The sequence below is a fragment of the Colias eurytheme genome, chromosome 4, assembly GCF_061535395.1.
Source record: "Colias eurytheme isolate Ceu_HAF_F1 chromosome 4, ilColEury1 Martin Lab GWU primary, whole genome shotgun sequence".
NCBI classification, from domain to species: domain Eukaryota; kingdom Metazoa; phylum Arthropoda; class Insecta; order Lepidoptera; family Pieridae; genus Colias; species Colias eurytheme.
The window spans coordinates 10,419,547-10,443,856 of NC_142983.1; the positions used below are offsets into that span (position 1 = coordinate 10,419,547).

General features: G+C 33.4%; 1 protein-coding gene across 1 annotated transcript; it reads right to left on the reverse strand.

The window, feature by feature from the left end:
• Nucleotides 1–5,248: 5,248 nt before the first annotated feature.
• On the reverse strand, nt 5,249–22,712 carry LOC149909183 (putative fatty acyl-CoA reductase CG5065). The gene is made up of 11 exons (XM_090101413.1): nt 22,619–22,712; nt 21,015–21,114; nt 9,586–9,702; nt 9,221–9,343; nt 8,842–8,967; nt 8,539–8,686; nt 8,152–8,253; nt 7,552–7,738; nt 6,954–7,060; nt 6,579–6,708; nt 5,249–5,494 (listed from the first exon to the last, which is right to left on the reverse strand). Exons 1-11 carry the CDS (start codon nt 22,699–22,701, stop codon nt 5,272–5,274), a joined length of 1,446 nt encoding a protein of 481 aa, XP_089957539.1. The 5' UTR covers nt 22,702–22,712; the 3' UTR covers nt 5,249–5,271.
• Between the last annotated feature and the right edge of the window lie 1,598 nt (nt 22,713–24,310).

A 24,310-nucleotide genomic window follows, 5' to 3' on the forward strand; every position in this document is an offset into this window, starting at 1 on the left:
AGAATATTAAATAAGGCAAAAAATAATATTAAGTGTATTTAATTTATGTACCTAAATTAGAATTTCTACATTTTCACTCTGTGCTAGTAGATGTAACAAAAAAATACGTATGAGCTCTGTTTAATTTTTATACTCTGTGCTTTCGCAGCACTTGGCGGTTGTACATTTAAAAGCATTAAAAAAGTTTTCATTACGATTCATGTTTTACGCTTTGATGTGTTTCAAACATTTTTTTACAGAATGAGAAAAAGCTGTTAGAATTTTTGTAAGAGTTACATTAAAGAACTTAAAAACACAATTTTTTTCGCCGTGATATAAAATACGATTTACAAATTCTATTTTACAAATTTACCCAGACTCATTTTATTCTAATTCTACTAAACTGATGTAACTTTGTACATTATACAGTTTAAAAATAAGAGTAATAAAGCTTTACTCCATACAATTTCTAAGCTAGCCATACTTTCGTTCTCTGGCGAATAACTTCGTTTCGGACCTGGTCCCTCAGAGAAATACCGAGCATAGCTCTCTCCATAGCTCGCTGAGCGACTTTAAGTTGGTGGACCAGTCGTACTGTCAGTGTCCACGACTCGGCTCCGTAGGTCATAACTGGTAGGACGCACTGATTAAAAACCTTGGTCTTAAGGCATTGTGGTAGTGACGACAAAAAGACTCGACGGAGTTTACCAAATGCCGCCCAACCCAGCTGTATCCGCCTGTTGATCTCGCCTTCGAAATTGTTCTTACCTATAGTGTGTTCCTAGGGCAGGCGGAAATTCGTACAATGACCTAACAGGGGTGTCCAACAATACGTGAATGCGTGTCGCTGTGCTTCCTAATCTGCACCTTATACAGACATGTAATAACAAGTTTGTTACCTCTGAACGACCGCGTCGTTCACCCCACCTTGTACCACGAGAACCCGTACGCTGCGTAAACGACATGTAAACGATAAATTAGTGTATGAAGAGCGATAGGTATCGTTTTATTTGATGATAACATAATACTTCGTGTCATTGTACGAATTTCCGCCTGCCCTAGAAACATACTATAGTTGGAGCATTTGCCCTAGGTATACATACTCCTGAACAATTTCTAGGCAGACTCCGTTTATTACTATCCTGCAGCTTCGCCTGCGTGGAAAAGAAAAATTTTCATGGTAATAATTTTCATCCCCTATTTTATCCCCTTGGGGGTAGAATTGATCAAAATCCTTTCTTAGGGGACGCCTACGTTATGACATCTACCTGCATGCCAAATTTCAGCCCGATACGTCCAGTGGTTTGGGCTGTGCGTTGATAGATCACTATATCAGTCACCTTTGAGTTTTATATATACAGGGTGTCCCACTATTGGTATACTAAGCGCGAAGGGACTTGTAGTTTTGCATACACTGATCACGTAAAAAATACTTTAAAAAAAAATTACGTCAAAAATTTTTTGCTAAATTTTTCCTGAAAACCCATATTTTCTTCTCTAGTTTCGCGCAGCCGGCATATACTGCTTCTCTAATATGAGCATTTTGTCTATGAAAACATAATTTTAAACGATAGCTCACGTGATGGTGGCAAAGTTGGGCAGGTTGCTTGTTATGGGTGTACACATAGAGTTTTAAGAATTCATCTATTTGAAAAAAAAATGCGTCTGGAATTTTATAAGTATTTTTTACGTACTCAGCGTATGCAAAACTATAACCTCCTTTGAGCTTAGTATACCAAAAGTGGGACACCCTGTATATATGTAGATGATTTATTATTTGAACTACTAATTTAAACCGTTGGTTCAAGCTGTATTTCAATCGTTTATTATTATAAAGATCAAATTTTTTATGAATTGCGAATCTATCGCAAAAACGATTACCTCGATTTAAACCTAAATTAAATAGTTAATAGCCTGGATTATATCCCTATTTACTGAATAAAGCGGAATTTAAAGGCTCTTATAGAAAATCCTTAGAGATTACAAGAAGTATTTGTACAGCTACAGTCTAAAGAAACTGTTGAAATCGATATTATAATAATATATTCATTCGTATGCGCTCTTACTCCGCAGCAAATTTCGTAGATAATCATTTTGGTTTTAGGATTTGAAGCTTTTGTTTTCGTTACAGATTACAGTTATTGTTAGAATTTATTAATTTGTTTTTAATAATACCTACCTAATATTAATACAGATTTAACCATTCGACAACAATTTTATTTCATTCAAAATATATAATAGTAAGTTCAAAAATTGAATTAACATGATGATTCATAAAAACAAATTAAAACCAATAACAAGGTGTTTAATTAACAGAATGTTGCAAAATGCAAAAACGAAATAAGGTCTCGTGGTTGCGTCTTTCCAAACTATACAAGGCCAGTACGCAACGGTGTGAAACTAATCACGTATAGTTTGGAAATAACTTTTTTACAAAGTTCTTCCAATCTATACAACAGCAGTACGCAAATACTCGCGTATACTTTGTAGTGAAATAAGTAAGAATAGCGCTCCAAAATATACAGCGCCAGTACGCATGCGGACTAATAGTGTATGTTTCGGAGTAAGCGCGGCGTCTTTCCATTGCTCGCGTTTATATTATTGTATTGCTGTTTTGAAATCTATTATTAAAATGCATGTGTATTGTGTATGTAATGTTGCGAACTGATCGTATATGATTTGTATCGAGGATGCTTGTGTCTTCGTTCCCGACTATACTGCACGACTTAAAATTGACAATAGTGCTAAAATGTAAGAATCTAATAAGTCCAGAAGAAGACGGTTGCGATACGACGGAGCCCCGCTTCGCGGGGCTCCTATTTCTGTGTAGTTAAAAAAAACACGAACCTAACCTAACCCATAGGTAACCCTTATATCTGTTACCTATTTATTTTTCTATGCTTACCTAATAATATTTTTATTCCATATTTTACTGAATCAATCAAAAAGAATAAAAGTAGATAGATATAGCTGTACAAGTCTTTGATTGCCTATATATTTATTACTAGCGACCCGCCCCGGCTACGCACGGGTGCAATGCTGATACTAAATACACTACAGAAAAATTGTGAACGTTGTATAGGTATAAAAATAAAGCGGCCCGCTCCGGCATCGCACGGGTATAAAATACATAGCCGGGCGGCCGCAAACGCTACGTCCCGCAATTTTTAAATCTGTAATATCTTCGAAAATATTCACTTAAATCATACGGTGTAAAGGGCCATATAGATCTATATTAAATGAACAATGTATCCATGGTATTTAATTGGTTAAGGATTAATGCTGTATTGGTTAAAATCGCTTCGAAAATTAGCCATTATTTGTCGTAAAAAGTAAATGACAAAAAAAAGTTATTGTGGGTTATCCATAAGAGATAGACATATACCATCGCGGACTTTTCTGTAGACCTTTTCAATGTGTATAATACTTAGTACATTATTTTGATAAAACTCGTAGGGTTCAGCCTGCGTTTGCAATGTAAGCGGAATAAATGTAATTTTTTACGACATCACATTAGAAACCTCAAAAATAACAGTACTTCTCCTCTACTTAATGGATCTTATTATACATATAAACCTTCCTCTTGAATCACTCTATCTATTAAAAAAAACCGCATCAAAATCCGTTGCGTAGTTTCAAAGATTTAAGCGTACAAAGGGACATAGGGACATAGGGACATAGGGACAGGGAAAGCGACTTTGTTTTATACTATGTAGTGATGATAGTGATTTCGCATAAGCGTAAGTGGTGTAGTAGCTTTATTTATAGTTATACATATTTTGCGTACTGATCGTGTATAGTTTGGAACGAAGAAGCAAGCATCCGCGTTACAAAGTATACACGATCAGTACGCAAAATTCGTGTATATATTGTAATAACAAACTTAAAAACAGCATTACAAAGTATACACGAGCAGTTTTCTATGGTTGCGTTCTGGCTATGTATAGTTTGGAAATACGCCTCGTGGTTATCGTGTCGGTAGAGTTACTAGTAATTACTATTTAAAAAGCATCATTATTTCTTGCACTCTTTTTCTATTACCTTCAACCTTTTAATCTTAATAATTTCACCGTCATCATATTTCGATTATGCACACGATTTACACGATCTTTACTCCTTACCAATATCTCAAATATCAAAATGTGTTTGTTTGTCTTACTTTCTCCGTGTCACAATAGAACGATTTTTTTTGTAAGTTTTTTGTGGCTCTATATGGAATAGTGTTGACTAGAGAGTATACAGGATGAATATACGGGATGGACCCTGGAGGAGAAGTACCTACTTGAAATACCAGAGATATCTTTCAATGCTATTTCTTTTTAAAAATAAAGGCTTGTTTTCTTATGTATCTCTAGTATTTCAAATACTTTCCCTCCAGCAGGGCCCTGAAAATTTCCACCCTGTATAAGATAATTTTTGTTGAACTAAAATATCTCTTTCGCATAGTAGTTCCTTTGACCACGTTGCTTTCATTAGTAATGAATATAATGTATTTTATTCTAGTTTGCCCTATCCATTGAGAACACACGCTGCGTGACTATATCTGCAGACGACGCGTGTCCCGTTCAAGTGAGATCTGGCAACTGTGTCGGAGATAGCGTCACTTTCAGTGCTACGGGAGCCTCGCATTATGACGTCACTGCTTATTAATATAGTTGTATTAATTAGTGATTTTTTATTTATTGTCCCTATAGTATATTACTTAATGTTATAGAGAACTAGCTTTCCACCCGTGACTTCGCACGCGTAGTGAGGTATATAGGATATATTATAAGTAGTTAAGTAGGATTGGCGAATTTAATAAATATCTAAAAGTAAAACTAGATAAAATAAATAAAACACAACACTTTATTTATACTAGTTATAAAGTCCGCCCCGGCTTCGCCCGTGGTACATATTTCGCAATAAAAGGTAGCCTATGTCCTATCTCGGGTATCAAAATATCTCCATACCAAATTTCATGCAAATTGGTTCAGTAGTTTAGGCGTGATTGAGTAACAGACAGACAGACAGAGTTACTTTCGCATTTATAATATTAGTATATTTTAAATCTTAAAGCCTTAGTTTTCTTTTATTTTATGTAACATATCCAACATTAAAAACATATCCATCATGTATTATTTATATAGGTATAATTACTTATGTAGAGAGTAATTGAAAAAAATACAGTGGATAAATCGCTTATTGTCTTTTTGTCATTTTCTTTCTAATGACAACAAGTACAAAATAGTGATTCTATTGAAAACAACAAATAATTAAATAACACTTTATTAACATAAACCAATAAATTACCTATTTACCATTCAAGAGATATTTCTTTACACCATACGCAAATATTTTCATATACTCGTTCCAACATATCTTACGAGGGTCACATTGGAATTGTTTCTTATCATGGTCATCGAGAGATTCTATAAGTGAGAGCGTTCTGTTGCATTTTATTGTCCAGGATGTTGTTGTTAAGGGGTATATCAAGTCTCTTAGGTGCTTCGCCCGGTTGTGTTCTTTCATGTGCCTGAAAAAAGAAGAATTAATAAATTAACTATGTGGAATTCTATTGCTTGTCACTCAAACTATAATAAAGATATTATAGAATTAAAAGTGTTAGACTACAGGCCCGTATAGAAAAAAAAGACGGGTTGCACTCCGGGAGTGCCGGCAGAAGTGAAAACTTGATTATTAACGTTCAGCATGTTTGATATTTTGGAATGGTATCCGTCACGCATGGAATATAAGGGCAAAAAAAAAACATCCGTCTTACGCTTTTTCGATCAGGCCACGTGTCCTGACGCGAGTTTAAGATTTTATACCCAACGCCGCTAAAGAAGTTTTCACTTCAAAAAAATATGGGTCATTTTAAAAACCAGCTCTTATATCTAGATGGATATAAGAGCATAAAATAATAAGATTCAGCACTATGCCGTCACTTGTAAGCTGTCCAACTGAGTGCAGATGAGAATTCGAAAGTACAGGTAGACTCGGTGAATTTTGGTCATATATTTTTGTACGGCATTCTTAACCACCGATAGATCCATTAAAAATAATAAGAAAACGCACAGTGCTGTACAAAAATGGTGGTCCACAAAGTCGGAATTTTTATTTATTTTCCGAGAACTACCGGGGTAAATTCGGCCATTTGATTATGTACGGCATCTGTGTCATACTATTTCAATACTGCTTTTAATCCATTATTCCGTAACGCCGTACAAAAATCATGGGGACAAGGGGAAAAAATCGAGAGTTGCAATCCCCTCTCTTTCCGCACTCCAGGGGGTGATTTGACATAACACGAAATAAATTTATTTTTAAAGTATTTTATGCATAGATAATATTTTTTCATGTGCCGTACATTTTCGTTGGTTCAAAGGGGAAAGAAAACGGCAGTCACACGTTGTCAAAGTGCTACGGCAGATAGGTACGGACCAAAATTTACTGTCTACAAATTATGAAGTTGCTCTGTTTTTTTTTAACAAAAATAAATAGGCTGTCGATTGGGATAGAACACAATTTTAATATTTAACATTATGTATAATGAAAGTAAGAAAATAAATATTTTAATTTACTGAGTTGAATATCATATTTATGATATAGTCACATACCAAGGCTTCTTTCCCCTGATGACCAGGCCCGCATCAGCGAAGAAGAGGGGTATTGTTTTAAAAATAAACGTCATACTTTTAACGACTGCTGGTGACATGCTTAATAATAATTGTTTCTGTTTTCTTTTACCTGAAATTATATAACATAAAAATCCACAAATAAGAAGTAGGTAAAATATTTAAAAAAATTACAAATAAAAAGTATGCATTTTTCTCTTCTGTATTATGGCCTGAACCTTTATAGTTCTTGCACTATGGACAAATATAATATAGGCCAAGGTTAATGATAATTTTTTATGCTTTATATTTGAACTAAGCGTTAGTAAAAAAACTGAAATTGTGGTTTAAAGTTAGCCAACTTAGTATGTTACTTACTATAATCATGTTTTCTACTCTCTTCTAAGAATAAATTAGATGCATGTTGCAATGTTATGGGGTTGACTGCGCTGCTGCAAATATTGTAGACCAGCACATCTTTTGTTCTATTAAATAATATATCATTAAATAATATACATATGTATTGATATTGTTCTATTAAATAATATATATATATATATATATATATATATATATATATATATATATATATATATACATTTGTGACAACAGATAATTTATTTTAGGTACTTATAACAAGAATTGTATGTTTCAAACTAGTAGTAGATGCTTCAGCAGCTTCAGTGCTAGTGACAACAATACGTGTAAAGTGATTGTCAAGAATAATTTGCCCTCTTTTCTACTAAATTGAGAAATGAACATACAAATGCCAAAATAAATCACCTACAGCTACATTAGTATGTATCACTTGGTCGATTTATTACAGTTATAAAATAAAAGAATGACTACTATCATTACCAAAAGAATTTTATAAACATATGAAAAAAAATTATGAAAAGTAGGTACCAAGCGTAAATTGTGTTTATTTCCGATTACATATTATAGAATAACTACACATTGGTCATCTAATACTCACTTATTTCCCTTAGCCGCAGCCAAAATAGTCAAATTAGTGACGTAATCCACAGGAATAAGGTCGCAAACCACGTCCTCTCTCCCATAGACAGCATTGGTGAGGCCTCTTGCCACGTTACTGAAGAGGGCGGTGGCTGCCACCCAGCTGTCGGTCCAGCCTTTCACGGGTTCGTGGAGAATTGGACATACTGTAAGCAATTGCTGAATAATTAAATATGTGTAGCAAGTGATACATAGTACAGCAGTTTGTGATATAGAAAATGTGCCATTACTTTCTTACGTACGGACGTTGATAGACAGATAGACAAAATAAGTCGAAATAAGTCCCCCGAAATAAGCCCCCGAAATAAGTCGCTGCAATAGTGCGACAAGGGGGCACCATATTGTGAGCAGCTAAGGGTGGAGAGGCGTCCCTGGACTTTAAACGACGATCACGCGCTCCCGGGTGCCCACTCGCCACTTACGATTCGCATCCGCCCTTCGAGCTAAAAGCTCTCGCGACTCCTCTCTGGCCGGCCGGTTAAGGCAAGCCAGAGGTGGGGGTCCTGTCCTCGTTATTATTATTATTATTAAATAGAGCACAAGTAGGTATCAAACTTACCTACAGAAGGCCTGACTATGATTGAAGGCATGTGTCCTCTGTCTTGATCAAGTAGAAACTCACACAATGCCTTCGATAGCACATAAGGATTTGAGAACTTTCCTGTAAATACCAACATTTTATTATGAGCATTGGTAATGGGCTTTCTGATAAACATACCTACATTTATTAATTGATAAAATATTATATACCATAATATAACAAATGGCTATTGATGATGATGGCTTTTAATTTGTGAATATTTATAATTTATATAAACTACATATTATCAGTTATTGAAAAAAAAACTATTATCCAGCAATTAGGCATGCAATTATTAATGAGTTTCTGATAAGTTATTCGTCTTAAAAAAGAGTTAAGAGTGAAATAATCGCAGTAAAACCATACCTAAGAATTCATTAACTTTCTTCTCATCAGTACCATACTCTTTGACGAATCTTCGAACCTCTTCCACATCTCTGGGACGTGGGTACAGTTTCTCCTCAATTACTAAATTATTCGCATTAGAATATGCCGTTGAAATATATACGAATGACTGTAAATAACAATTATTACGTCAGCAAAGGTATTAACTCACATATATCTTACTTTTCAGAGCATTTCATCTTCATAATATTCCATAAACGTTCTACTATCAGAGATCAGTTCTTTCCCTAAATGGCGCTTTTTATTTTATTTAAAAATACTTACTTTCAATTTCTTCATATTTTTGCTTAGCTCAATCACTTTTCTCGTACCTTCTAAATTGACGTTCAAAATCATATCAAAAGTGTCTGCAAATCTGACTGTAGCTGCCGAATGGAATACTACTGATACCTTGAAAATACAACATTTTTTTAAAATACTGTTGTGAGGATGGATGTATGTTTGTAACTCTTTCACGCAAATACTACTGAACCGATTACAATGAAATTTGACACACATATAGACGATAACTTGGATTAACACATAGGATAGGTTTTATCCCATAAATCTATGGAACCTATGAGGGTTTTTCTTTAATTTAGTAAATATAATTGTAATGACCAAAAGGATGTGTAAAATATAGACAACAAAGGCATGTACTAACCTGGTCAATTAGTTTTTGTCTATCTGCATCTTTGATTCCCAGTTCAGGTGCTGTTATGTCTCCTTCAATAGCAGTCACTTTTCTCAAATCTTCGGGCCTTGTTTCTTTTAATTTATCGAAAATCTGAAAATAATTGTACATACAAAATGGATTATTGTTGTTTTTGATATGTGCATTGTGCAACGCAGTGTTATTTCAATTTAGACAATATAAGTTAAATCTCAAAAAACAGCAAAGTCACTTAGATAATAACAGGATTATTGATTTTTGGCTCATTTAGACACCAACGCTTTTAAAGAATCTATTTATGTCGTTAAAACCGAAATAAATCAAGTAAAAAATGCATATAATGAAGGTATTCTTACCGGAACGTCAAATATTTTTTGCAGCCTTTTGCCAGGGTCCTGTCCTTTCTTGGGCCTTATTAAAATATATATTTTATCGATATCCTTGCAATTATATAGCAGCCGCTCTACGAACAACTGTAATTAGATTTTATAAAAGTTTCTCAGTTTAAATAAAGAATAATGGTCCCAAAGTAGCAGTTAAATTTAATTTCTCTAGTCTGGTTGTCTGGAAAAAATCGTTATATATCGATAAGACCTTCAATTATTTAAATATATTAATCATACGTTAAGTTTTATTGTAAAACTAGCTTTCCGCCCGCGGCTTCGCCCGCGTCTCTAATGAAAAACCCGCATAGTCCCCGTTCCCGTGGGATTTCCGGGATAAAACCTATCCTATGTGTTAATCCAAGTTCTATATGTGTGCTAAATTTCATTGAAATCGGTTCACTAGTGAAAGAGTAAATAACACACACACACATCCTCACAAACTTTCGCAATTATAATATTAGAAGGATTATCAGAGCAATAAAGATCTTATACAAAGATTAATAAATATATTCAGTAGGTAACTCGAAATAATTTGAACACAACAATTTGTTTCCAGTAGGTATTATGTGGGTATTAAGGTGTGATTGAAAATAACAAGAAAATATGTAAGTAAAATGAATTAAGAGACATAATAATCTTTCTGAAATACTGTGAACTTTTTGGACTAAATTATTATTAAAATCGTTGTGTAACAATAAGTGCTGTTAATTGGAGAAAAACAATCGATGTGGTGTGTTTGTGTATTAGACTTCAGTGGAAATAACTAAATAGTATTAAAATCACAAAAAAAAACTGTGAAGAAAACATTATATAAACTGCATCTCGTAAAATAATAAAAACAATAATCATAAAGGACTGTTATAGCAAGTGATATCATCAAAATAAACTCGGATGTTAAATTCCTTTGTTTAAAAACCGTTGTAAGTCACAGTGATACAGCTGATATTACTTGAATGTGATTGGCGAACAATCTGCAAGTCATTAACCTATTCTCAGCCTTACCAATACTCTAATTTTTTCACCAAGGCCGGTAAGGTGCGGCTAGCTTCGTCGAGCGGCCGCTCCGGATTAAATCATATACTGAGTGGACCCGAGTTCGAGACTGGCAGGTCGAACGTGGCATTATTTAAGTTTTTTTTCAAGATTGTAAAAACAGTTGGAGTTTTAAACATTTAATTAATGAAACCAGTGAAGTAAATTATTGTAATAAATACTTGATAATCATTTAAAACTACAACTTCGTCACGAGATGGCAAACAGTATAACTTGCAGCCGATGTAAAACATTGATAGATGGAAATAATAGTATAAAATGTGCAAAATGTGAATACATCTTTGATTTTGACTGTGCTGGTTTGTCACAGAAATTATATTTTTTAATGTCAGTCGAATCTAGATTGAAATGGACTTGCAAATCTTGCTTACCAACTGATATGTCAAACATAACAATGAGAAGAAAACAACCAACACACAGTCTGACTTATGATGAATCGGAGAATATCAATCAAGATATTTTATGCCAAATTACTGATTCTCATTTTCTAACCGATACATCGGATGATTCTTACTGTTCACCTTTAAAACTAGTACAGCCTGTATCGCAAAATAACGTTATGGATTTAAACAATAAAATATCCCAACTTCGACTTGAAATTCAACATATGAGGAAAATATCTGAAGAATCCAAAATGGAAAATATTGATTTACGTAAACAATTAAAAACGATGAGTACAGAATTAAATATATTGAAATGCTTTCAAAATTTGACTTCAGTACAAAATGAAGCACCAAAACATACAAACAGGCGAAATTCATCTTGCCCAAATGTACTTCCTATATTGTCTAGTCAATCATTACAAAGTTCACCTGTGACTGAAAAACATGTCCATTTCAGTGATACAATTAAATTGGAATATCTGGAGCGAAAAATTATGCAACTACAATGCAATTTAGATATGGCATGTAAAGAAATACTGTCGATCACTGAACGTTTACAAAATTTCAAAGTGGATGTTCCACGGTTGCCGAAAAAATCAACGCTTGTCTGCAGTCCAGCACCGCGTGTATCTTGTAGAAAAATATTTATTTATGGAACTCAACAGTGTTCAGGTTTAGCTACAGCATTAAATTCTTCTCGATACAACACTTCGTACAAAAAATATCAAGTGTACGGTGAAATAAAACCAAATGCTTGCAGCGAGGAGATTATTAAGAACTGTATTAACGTAAATTTGACGGCTCATGATAAAATAATATTGTGTATTGGTGAAAATGATCAAAACCCTAATATGGTACTTTCATGTTTGCAGAGTGTTTTACAAAAATTTGATAAAAATTCTATTATTGTATTGAATGTCAAAAATAGATAATAATTACTTGAATCTGTATAAATTAAATGATAGCATTGAGAAAATGTGTAGGTGGTATAAAAATTGTATTTTTATGAATTGTAATTATAACTTTAAAGGTTTTAAATTTTTTAATGTTTGTAAATCCATTAATTTCTATATCGATTCAATTGATTATGATGACGAATATGTTAAGCCGTCTAATCTAAAGAAATTAGTTAAAGACACTTATAACGGTAAACAAAGTAAATATTGTGAGCCTAAGAAAGGTACGCTGCCCTACTATTGGTCTAGAAATCGTAATTGCACTCATACCAAAGACATAGTTTCTAATTCCAACAATATTATAGATAAAGAAATAACAAATGTTAGAAATAAGTTTTTTCGCGTATAAAGACACTCCTACAAATTTTAAAATTTTACATCAAAATATTGCTAGCATTTTATCAAAAAAGGAAATTTTAGAATTAACGATAAATGAATTAAAACTTGTTGATTGCTATCCAGATGTTATTTGCCTTACTGAGACATTTTTAAAAAAAGGGTGTGAATGTTTTTTCAAAATAAATAATTATATTATGGCAACATGCTTCTGCCGTGAAAAGAAGCGCGGTGGATCTTGTATCTTACTAAGAAATAACTTACATTTTAAAGATCTATCATTTCTTAATCAATATGCTTCACAGAATGTATTTGAAGTATGTGGGGTAGAGATTCCAAGCATAAAATTAATTATTATTTGTATATATCGAACACCTTTATCAGATCCGTATTCGTTTTTAAATAGACTTGACCGACTGTTACATGACTTAAATTTAAAATATAACTCAAAAACAAAATTTGTTCTTACAGGAGACTTAAATATTAACACCTTAAGGAAAGGGAAAGTTACTGATGACTTTAAGCATTTGATGCGAAACTTTAATTTAAACATCCATATTAATGTTCCAACCAGAAATACTGCCTGTATAGATCACATATTAAGCAATATACCTAATGCCTCTGCATCCGTTTTGCCTCTTTATTTGTCAGATCACGAGACAGCACAATTGATAAGTTTTCCAACAAACATCATAAAACATCTCCCTACACCTCATTACATTTTTAAAAGAGATTATAATGAAACTAATATAAAAAAATTTAGGGAATGTCTGAGTAATCTCTCCTGGGCAAATGTTTGTGAAGAGTTGGATTTTAACGCATCATTTAATTCATTTCACGAACACTTCTGCCTTTTTTATAACCTGTGCTTTCCATATATTAAAATTAAATTGAAAAGTAGCTGCACAATACCTAAAAATTGGATCAGTAAGGGTCTAAGAAAAAGTTGCAAAACAAAGCGTTTACTACGATGCAATTATTATAAAGTAAAAAATGCAGCAAATAAAATTAGATACCTGAAATACTCGAATGTATTGAAAAAATGTATTTATAAATCAAAAAAATTAGCTAATATAAAATTTATACATAACAGTTCTAATACTACTAAAGCAGTTTGGAAAGTAATAAAAAATGAAGTTGCGGATCAAAATAACATAGATTTCATAGATACAATTACATACAACAATACTACAATTACAGACCCTACACATATTGCTAATACATTTAATACACATTATATAGATTCAATTACGACCCTGACAAATCGCAATGTTATGGTACATGAAAGTAATATTAGTTTAAATACAAACACTATGTTTCTTAATCCCATGACGACTAATGAAGTAAAGATGATAGTAAACTCTTTGAAGACGACTAGCTCTGTAGGTTATGATGGATTGACTACTAAAGTGATAAAGTCATGTATCGATGAAATTCTAGATGTTCTTACCTATCTTATAAACGTCTCCTTTTCATTGGGGATTTTTCCAGAAGCGTTAAAGAAATCTATAGTAAAGCCGTTATTTAAAAAAGGCAACAAACATGACGTAAATAACTATCGACCTATTACTTTGGTACCCATTCTATCAAAAATCTTTGAAAAGTGTATGCATAAAAGACTAGTTAATTTTTGTGATAAATTTAATATTATTGCTAAAGATCAGTATGCGTTTCAGAAAAATAAATCAACCACATTGGCTATATATTCCCTGATGGATAAAGTTTTAGGCAGCATTAATCAAAACAAATTAACTACAGCTCTTTTCTTTGACCTTTCCAAAGCGTTTGACTTCGTGTCACACTATAAACTATTAAAAAAACTAGAATCGTACGGTATAAGAGGGCAAACGCTTCACTGGATAAGATCTTACCTTCAAAATAGGCAGCAGTGTGTAACAATTTCTGAAGTAAATAAAAACGATGAAATAACGCATTATTTTTCTGACTACGAAATAATAAAATATGGCGTACCGCAAGGCAGTGTACTTGGTCCAATTCTTTTTGTATTATATGTAAATGACATAGTTAATATAACAAATCACAAGTGCATCTTATTTGCTGACGACATTTCTTTAATTGTAACTTCTGACAAAAATAATATACATGACCACATAAATGACATTAATTATAGTATTGACAACATAATAAAATGGCTTGACATTAATGATTTGAAAATAAATTTGGACAAAACAAAATTTTTACAATTTAATAAATTTAACTTTGACATTCCTAAAATACAAGCAAACAATGAAATAAAGTTTCTAGGTGTGACAATAGATACAAATATAGACTGGAAACTACATATAGAAAATGTGTGTAGTAGATTAAATAAATTTGTTTATGCATTAAGGCAAGTAAGAAGGGTTACAAACTTAAAAACCGCACTTACTTCTTATTACGCTTACGTGGAATCTGTTTTGCGTTATGGCCTTGTTATCTGGGGCAATAGTACCGATATAACAAGAGCATTTCTGGCTCAAAAGAGATGTATACGGGCCTTATGTGGTATGAGATCGGATCAGTCCTGTAAGCCGATATTTAATAAACTTTGTCTGCTGCCATTGCCATCTCTTTACATTTATGATATGTGCGTGTTTGTGACTAAGCATATGTATCTTTATAAAAAGGCAAGTGATTTAAATAGCCGTAGTCGCAGAGATCCAAGTAAACTAATTTTAAAAGATAATCCTAGATTAAAAAAATATAATAAAAACTGTCTTTGTATGAGTGTAAAAATATATAATAAAGTGCCAACTAAATTAAAAAACTTAGATACTGTGCCGTCAGCACATTACAGTTACTTATTAGGTCAGGCATCATGTAACATTAATATGTATTCTACCAATTGTACTTCAGTCGTAAATTGGCTCCAATATAAAGAGGTTGTCAATCCGTTGTTTCATTTCCGCTATCCAAAATATATAAAGCCGCTACAATCTGGTGACCCCGACAAACAACAACACCCGACTAACCACAACGCCTGACAACGCGACAACCTGACAACGTATTTCGTGACCTCGGACTTTACACGAAGCCATAAGAATATAAAAATGACAACTGAAAATAGAGCTCCGTCAGCAAGCCCAGCGTCCGAGTTAGCAACAGTAACAGTATCATCTAGAATACCGGAATTTTGGTGCGATCAAGCTCGCTTATGGTTCGTGCAGTGTGAAGCCATCTTAACACCTCAAAAACTAAGCGACGAGGCGAAATTTAACTTAGTCGTCACGAAATTGGGAAAAGACGTCATTCAACAAGTAAGCGACATATTGCTTCAGCAGCCCCAAACGAAGAAATATGACACCTTAAAAGCAAGATTATTAGCAGTGTATGAAGAATCAGAAAACCGGCAACTCCAAAAACTTTTGAGCGAAATCGACCTTGGCGACGAAAAACCCTCTCAACTCTTGAGGCGCATGCGAGATTTGGCCCGCGGAAAAATTCCCGATGAAACGCTGAGTATCATGTGGCAAGGTCATCTTCCAGCTGCAGTACGCTCCGTTCTCGCCGTCACCGACGTAAAAGATTTGGAAAATTTAGCTACGATTGCAGACAAAATTATGGAAAATATAAGACCTAATCAAATATCGGAGGTTAGTAGCAAACCGTCGACGTCAGCTGATACCGTTTCCGTGCTGCAAGAGCAAATAGCTCAATTGACTCTACAAGTGATGGAATTACAGAACATTTATAGATTGCAACATAAAAAACGAAATTATAATTATTATCGTAATCGGTCTAGTTCGAGATCCCGTGGACGTAACATGATACGGCGTGAGCCGCGGAGCGCCGACAGTCTTTGTTATTACCACGCGCGATTTTATCATAGAGCTAACAAATGTATAGAGCCGTGTGCTTGGAATAAAAAACCTAAACAGCAGGAAAACTAGAAGGAGTGCAATCGCAGGCGGAGATTTGCACTATTAAGCCATCGCACCGCCTTAACATTACCGATAGAACATCGGGACTAAATTTTTTAATTGATACGGGAGCGAATATATCAGTGATCCCTGTGACTAAAACTGTGCATAAGCGACCGAAGTGCGATAATTACGAGTTATACGCTGCTAACGGAAGCGTTATAAAGACTTATGGTGTAAAGACACTTACATTAGATTTAAAATTACGTAGACCTTACCGGTGGACTTTTATTATAGCCGAAGTGAAACAAGCAATATTAGGTGCTGATTTTTTGGGACATTACAAACTTTTAGTGGACATTCATTGTCAAAAATTAATTGATACAGTGACAAACTTATGTGTAATCGGTTCAGTAACTTTGAGTAAACATATACCAGTGAACACAATCGACTTTAATCATAAATATAGTGATCTGTTATCGCAATTTCCGAACATTACTAAGCCAATGCGTTTCATAGAGACTCCACGACATTCTATAGTCCATCACATCGAAACAAGCGGCCCACCCGTATTTTCGCGACCGCGACCTCTACCGCCTGACAAATACAATAAAGTTCGCGCAGAATTTCAGCGAATGCAAGAGATGGGGATTTGTCAACCATCAAAAAGTTGCTGGGCCAGTCCTTTACATGTGGTAATGAAAAAGAACGGAGATATTAGACCCTGTGGAGATTATCGACGCTTAAATGCGATAACTAAACCGGACAGATATCCCATACCGCGTATACAAGACTGTACATACCTATTGGCAGGAAAAACTATATTTTCAAGGTTAGATTTGCAACGTGCCTATCATAATATTGGTGTCGCCGAATCAGATATTGAGAAAACAGCCATAACTACACCGTTCGGCTTATATGAATTTAAAAGAATGACTTTTGGACTTAAGAATGCAGCGCAGACATTCCAACGATTTTTAAACAACGTTGTGTTCCGTGACCTTCATTTTCCAACTGATTCCGAAAATGGCGAGAAAAGCGAGGAAAACGTTCCATTTTTATTTTCCTACATCGATGACGTCATCATTGCGTCATCAGGACACCAGAGCCATACGAAACACTTACGAATGGTTTTCGAACGTTTGAATGAGTTTGGAATCACTATCAATTTATCAAAATGTGAATTCGGCAAAACGGAATTAAGTTTTTTGGGATATAATATTTCACAACAAGGATTAAAACCATTAGAAGATAAGGTCAAGGTCATAAAAGAGTACCCAAAACCACAAACAGTCGAAGAATTACGACGATTTCTAGGAATGCTAAATTTCTATAGACGTCATTTACCTCACGCTGCAGAAGTACAATCAAAACTAAATCAGTACATACATAACTCCGGCAAGAAAGATAAAACTCCGATACAATGGACTGATGAAGCATCAACAGCCTTCGAGCAATGTAAGGAAAACCTTCAAAGTGCCGTTACATTGTCATTTCCCGCCGCAGATGCTACTATTGCGATCATGACCGATTGTTCTAGCACATGTGCCGGTGCAGTACTTCAACAGAGAGAAGGAAACTCATGGAAGCCTCTCGGATTTTTTTCACAAAAATTAAGCGAAGCGCAACAACGCTATAGTACATTCGATCGAGAGTTGCTAGCTATATACATGGCTATAAAACATTTTAGATATATGGTCGAAGGCAGGCCATTAACCGTGTATACTGATCACAAACCTTTAATACATACATTCAAAAATAATACAATCAGCAAAAATGATACGCCGCGAAGATTACGTCATCTCGATTTCATACTGCAATTTTGTACATCAATCGAACATATAAGCGGATCAGAAAATGTAGTGGCCGATGCATTATCAAGGATAGCTACAATAGATATGCCATCGCCCATCGATTACGAAAAGTTATCAAAAGCTCAAGAAAATGATGAGGAACTCAAGTTATTACTACAATCGAAAAATCTAAACTTTAAAAAGATAATTTTACCGCCTAGTAACATGCCAGTGTATTGTGATGTAACTATGCAGAACGCAAGACCATATTTGCCCGAAGAATTTCGTATATCGGCTTACAACGCCATACATGGAATTAGTCATCCTAGCATACGTACGACACGAAGACTCTTGCGAGACAGATTTATATGGACATCTATAAACAAAGATGTTACCAATTGGACACGTGCATGTATAGAGTGTCAACGTTCCAAAGTACATAGGCATACTATTTCGCCTACTGGAACTTTTACGAAAAGCGACCGATTCGAGCATTTGCATATCGACATCGTTGGTCCTTTACAATATTGCAATGGTTATCGATACATTCTAACCATGATCGACAGAAGTACCTCTTGGCCAGAAGCTTTTCCCATAAAAGATATTACAGCAGAGACTGTAGCTGAAATTGTCTATTCAGGATGGATTTGTCGGTTTGGAAGTCCTATACGGATAACTACCGATCAAGGACGACAATTCGAGTCAAGTTTGTTTACAAATTTAGCAAAGCGAATGGGTATTAAAAAGATAAGGACTTGTGCATATCACCCGCAAGCGAACGGTGCTATAGAAAGATGGCACAGAGTATTGAAAACAGCTCTTATGTGTAGAGGCAATGCAGTCGACTGGGTTGGACAATTACCATCTGTTTTGTTTGGACTAAGGGCGAGTCTACGAGACGACACACAGACAAGTGCCGCCGAAATGGTTTATGGTGAAGCAATAAGATTACCCGGAGATTTTTTCCAGCTGCAAAGGCCTAATATTTCCGAGAATGAAACATTCCTTAGCCAACTGCGTAAAAAAATACACAACATATCGTCAGTTCCTAAAAGAGAGTCCAGTAAACGCAATATATTTGTTCATCCAGAATTGCAAAAATGCACACATGTATTTGTACGTTGTGACAAAATGGTAAAATCGCTGACACCTCCATATCGAGGACCTTTCAAAGTTTTGGAAAGAAATGATAAATATTTCAAAATATCACAAGCAGACAAAGAGAACATAATTAGTATTGATCGTCTTAAACCAGCCTTTATAATAAACATTGATGACAATAGTCCGAATACGGTAGCGCAAGCGCCTTATGTAAACAACTTGCCGACTGTAACACGATCAGGTCGCATTGTTAAACCTGTCGTAAGATTTAAATTGTAATTAGAAGTACTTACATGTTTATTTTATTTTTTATATCAATGCATTATGTTTATATTAACTTTTCAATTTTATTTTTACATTTATTTCTATTGTTTTATTTACATTTTTAACTGTATAATGTTGTTTTTTGCTATATACACTTTTATATACATTTTATTATATACCTTTTTCGATTATATTAGACAATTTTGAAATTAGAAATTTAAAGTTCATGCTAAAGATTATTTTTTATGTTTGTGATGATTATTATATTGTACAAGTAATGTTTACTGTTAAAATAATTTTTTTCAATGTATAATTTTTTTCCAAATTTAGGGGAAAGCTATGTGCCGTCAGCACATTACAGTTACTTATTAGGTCAGGCATCATGTAACATTAATATGTATTCTACCAATTGTACTTCAGTCGTAAATTGGCTCCAATATAAAGAGGTTGTCAATCCGTTGTTTCATTTCCGCTATCCAAAATATATAAAGCCGCTACAGATACTAAATTATTTTTTAAAGAACTTCATAAATGGCTTCAACAGAAATGTTTTTATAGTGTTAAAGAATATCTAAACTCGTAATTAACATTGTCTACTTGCGTCTTAATATTGATTTTGTAATAATGTATGTAATTTTTGTAATGAATATGAATGAATTGTGAAATATTAATTATAATAATGTGAATGAATAACAAATGAATTGATTTTAATAAAATAAAATTAAGAAGACATAATATAAAATGTACCTATATCTAATGTAAAATGTATTTGCATGCCGTTGAATAACGGCTAAACATGCTGAAATAATGTATCTTATTCTTAACACCTGTGTATACCATGTTTACTTGCAAATAAACGATTTATTTATTTATTTATTTATTTATTTATTCGTAATCACTTTTTATTAGTATGTTTATTTATCATTATAACCTTTAAAATATTTTATGAAATGATTTTATTGACAAAAAGTTTTGGTACCTATATTTTGAATGCCAGAAATTAAGCATTTATTAATCGTGATATTTCCAAAAATTAACTTCAATTTTAAATTCAAATTAAAACTAAATTATGATACTAAGACGTGATGGCGATTCTATAGATAAATCTTATAAATGTTATAGAAATAAAGAAAGAACCATTTATTCCACCAGGGACAGCAAAATACACTATAACAAAACAAACAAATATTCTTAATTTTTTTGAATTCTATTTTCCGAAAAAAAATGTCTCTGTCTGGATACAGGAGGCTGATCACCTACTTGTCTCTAAAAATAAAATTGATCAGTGAAATAGATTATGAATAATGCATCTGCCTCATACCTCAGAGGTGAGAGGACATGGGACTTCACTAAAAATTTTGGCAACACATATTCGTGGGCCGTCTACACAATTGGCAGCGTTGGGCGAACAGAGGCAATCACGATAGTGTAGAGGGCGAAAATGTCTATGATCAGACGTCGCGGTCGTTGCAGATGTTTATTCATAATCGCCGTTGGCAAACATTGACGATCATTTGTTGGGCCAACGCTGTCCATTGTGAAGAGGGCGCATAGTGATTAATGTCCTTAAAACGTTCTGACTTCTGACATTGTATTTGATCAGCTTCACCAATCAAGGTTCTTTTAAAATGTTCCTAATTACAGAATTTATACCTTTCCAAGAAAACCAGTAGCGCCAGTGATAAATACGGATTTTCCCGCGTAAAAATCTTCTATCCTTGTGTATTTCTCTTTTGATACACGAACTGCGCTTCTGTGAATGGAAGACAGGATTTTTTTTACCATAGACATTGAAACTATAATATATCATAATATAGTAAAACAAAGTTTCTTTCTTATAATGGTTTAAATTATAGAGCCGATTTAATATTTCAAAATATGCTTTATTTATTATGTTTACAGTACACAGTACATACAGTTACCTATGTTTTTACTTTTTATCACTATTATTCTAAACTAGAGCTCAGATATTTTCATATTTCTTTAGAACTGTTGTTTTAAGTACATAAGAAAATTATCCTATAAATAAAAAAGTTCTAAGGACAAATATATTTTCAAACATTAAAAATTAACATATAAATATTAATTGTGGACTGATGTACAAATAATAAGGTAGCAAAGTTCACATTATATTATTTTTACTTCTACAAAATTCAGTTTGATTAATTTATACTCTTTCTAGATACTCAGCAAAATTTCGTAGTTCCGAATTTATTAGTCCATTGAATAAAAAGTTCTAGAGTGCGTGAGTTAGTAACGTAAGATGTTTCTTCGGAAACATCCCACAGTCCCTAGGTTATAACTAATAAACATACTAAAACCCCGGGACACTAGGAGGAGCCCCGGAGTGGGGGGAGGGGGGGAATGGGTCCATTTTTCATTTTTCGCTTAAATCTCAAAAATCTGCCTAGGCAGACAAATTATTAATTATAATCCCATTTACTCTGGAATAATAAAGAATTGGTATTTATATTAATATTATAGTTACTATCAGGTTTAATATTATATACGTAGTTTTATAGCATTCAAATCTTTTATATATAAAAATGAATCGCAAAATGTGTTGGTAAGCGCATAACTCGAGAACGGCTAAACCGATTTCGATAATTCTTTTTTTATTATATTCCTTGAAGTACGAGGATGGTTCTTATGTAGAGAAAACGTAAATATTATGTACTACGGGCGAAGCCGGGGCGGACCGCTAGTGCTATATAAATTCGAAATGTTGAAAGAATAGAAAGACATCTATTACTATATAAAGAGTATAAAGTTTGGATTATTGGCGTTAACTTGCAAATTGATATTATGTCTGGCATGGTTCAGAGAACTGATTACTTACTTGGCCGTAAAGAAAATCGAACAATGAAAAATATGTAAAATGAAACAGTCTTCACTAGCAGAGGTTTCCCTAGAAAATGCTTATAGTAGGTAGCCTTTTTTGTGAAGTATACTTTTTGCATCTGAATGCATACATTTTGTGATAAATAAATAAATTTTGAATTTGATTTGGATCATTATTTCTAAATCCCAAATGGGAAAACGAATTTATTTTGAGAGGAGGTACTTAATTATTATTTATTTAAACTAAACAGTACGACGTGTGATGCTGGATGGATTATCTATAACACTTTTAATCGAATAAATTGTCCTACTGCACTTTTGTCTTTTTAAAACAAAAAATATTAATTGCATTTAACACACACATTCAAAAACATGTATATCTACTCCTTTGCCCACACGAAAAAGAAAAAAAATACCCCGTAGAGAAATTCGCGCCATTCCCCAGGGCTGTCACCGCTTCTCTATTGACACACACGACACACCGTACTACACGAAACATAATTGCATATTTCAAAGGACCGTAGCTGACTAATAGGCGTACAGTGCAATTTTTTGTTATATATAGGTAATTAACTTAAAGAGCAATGTGATTGTAGAGGCAGTTTTAATTAAAATAATTCTGAAGTAGAATATGGTTTTTCTGGTAACTGATTACTTAGTGATTATATTTGTAATATATTATACTTAGGTATTTATAGTTTGATATTTACGTATATATATAAAAAAGTGAAGTCCCATGTCCCCACGTGGGGTAAGGGGCAGATGCATTATACATCTGTTTCACTGATCGATTTTCTTTAGGGACAAGTAGGTGATCAGCTTTCTGTGTCCTACCAGACCGAGACATTTTTTTTTTCTTCGTCTCCACCGGGAATCGAACCCAGGACCCCTCGGTGCTACGCACACGCGTCAACCACTGTACCAAGGAGGCGGTCACGTATATAATATAAGGGATATACATATTACCACAGACTAATAATAATATACTACTTACTTTGTAAAGGATAAATGAATAAATCTATGGTAGATTTTTACCGTTATAAAATCAAGAATTGTCACTATAAAAATAATAGTAAAAGTAGTACGTAGGTAGGTACGTAACGTTTCTGGTGACAGAAATTCTTAGGTTACGGTGTGGTAAAGAGAAAACAATGATGTTTAGACTTAGAGCCTGAGGCATATTATAATATTTCAGTGATTGTGGTCTCTGTTCTGTTATTAATCTTTACATCAAATACAACTACAATAATTTTTTTTTAACTTAAACGATATAAAAATTTACACCATCCATAAAAAACATCATTTTTTATTGTAATATATGTATTTGATTATTATCATTTAGATCTTCTTATCGTTCGTACTTACTATAAAATACGAAAATTATAAAATTTATTGTTTATAAAAGAAAGTTCATGTTTTTGACGTAATTATCATCCTCAATTAATCACTGGTTTAAAATGAACATAATTAATTGATTTTGACACAGCTTAAAAATAATAATAAAAATAACATTATTAGTTATTTTTTGCGTTATGTAATATTTTTCTACCTAATACCTTAATCTCAATGTACAAAATAAATCAATAAAATCTACAGAAAAATGATTTGATATTTTGTGCGCTTGTTAGTTTGTGACAGTTAAAAGCAAATACCGCTAAACTGATTTTAAAGATACCTACCAGCAGAAAACTTTTGCACGACTCATGATGCGAAGCATCAGAGAGTGCTTTACGATCGAAAAATTTTTTTCGCCTCATTTTTGCAGCTATTCTTATTATTATAGCCTTGTTAGTTCACGGAATCAAAATATTTTGCATACTATTGTCGAGATAATTTAATGGAGATTAATCCCATACTTTTTAAAAATTGATTTACTTCAATAGAATTGGAAAAAAACACCGAAATAGGTCAAAAAATTTTCCTGTCCGTCATGTGTAAAACCTGAAAACACTATAACTTGTGAAAAAATCCATCATTTGAGTTAAATTTTTTTTTTAAATATATTCTAATTGACGATTGTAGGTCACTGAATGCGAATGATTAATTAATTCAGTGTCGTTTAATTGCAATTAATAAAAAACGAAAACTACAATAAGTTTTTTTTTATA

What these genes read in the sequence shown, in the direction of transcription:
- LOC149909183 (XM_090101413.1), bottom strand. Translation starts at nt 22,701, where the DNA reads ATGTTTCGTGTAGTACGGTGTGTCGTGTGTGTCAATAGAGAAGCGGTG. An exon ending in GGCGCGAATTTCTCTACGGG is followed by an intron (nt 21,115 to 22,618) that starts GTATTTTTTTTC and finishes TTCCATTCACAG; the next exon opens with AAGCGCAGTTCGTGTATCAA. An exon ending in GAAAGTTAATGAATTCTTAG is followed by an intron (nt 8,254 to 8,538) that starts GTATGGTTTTAC and finishes TGGTATTTACAG; the next exon opens with GAAAGTTCTCAAATCCTTAT.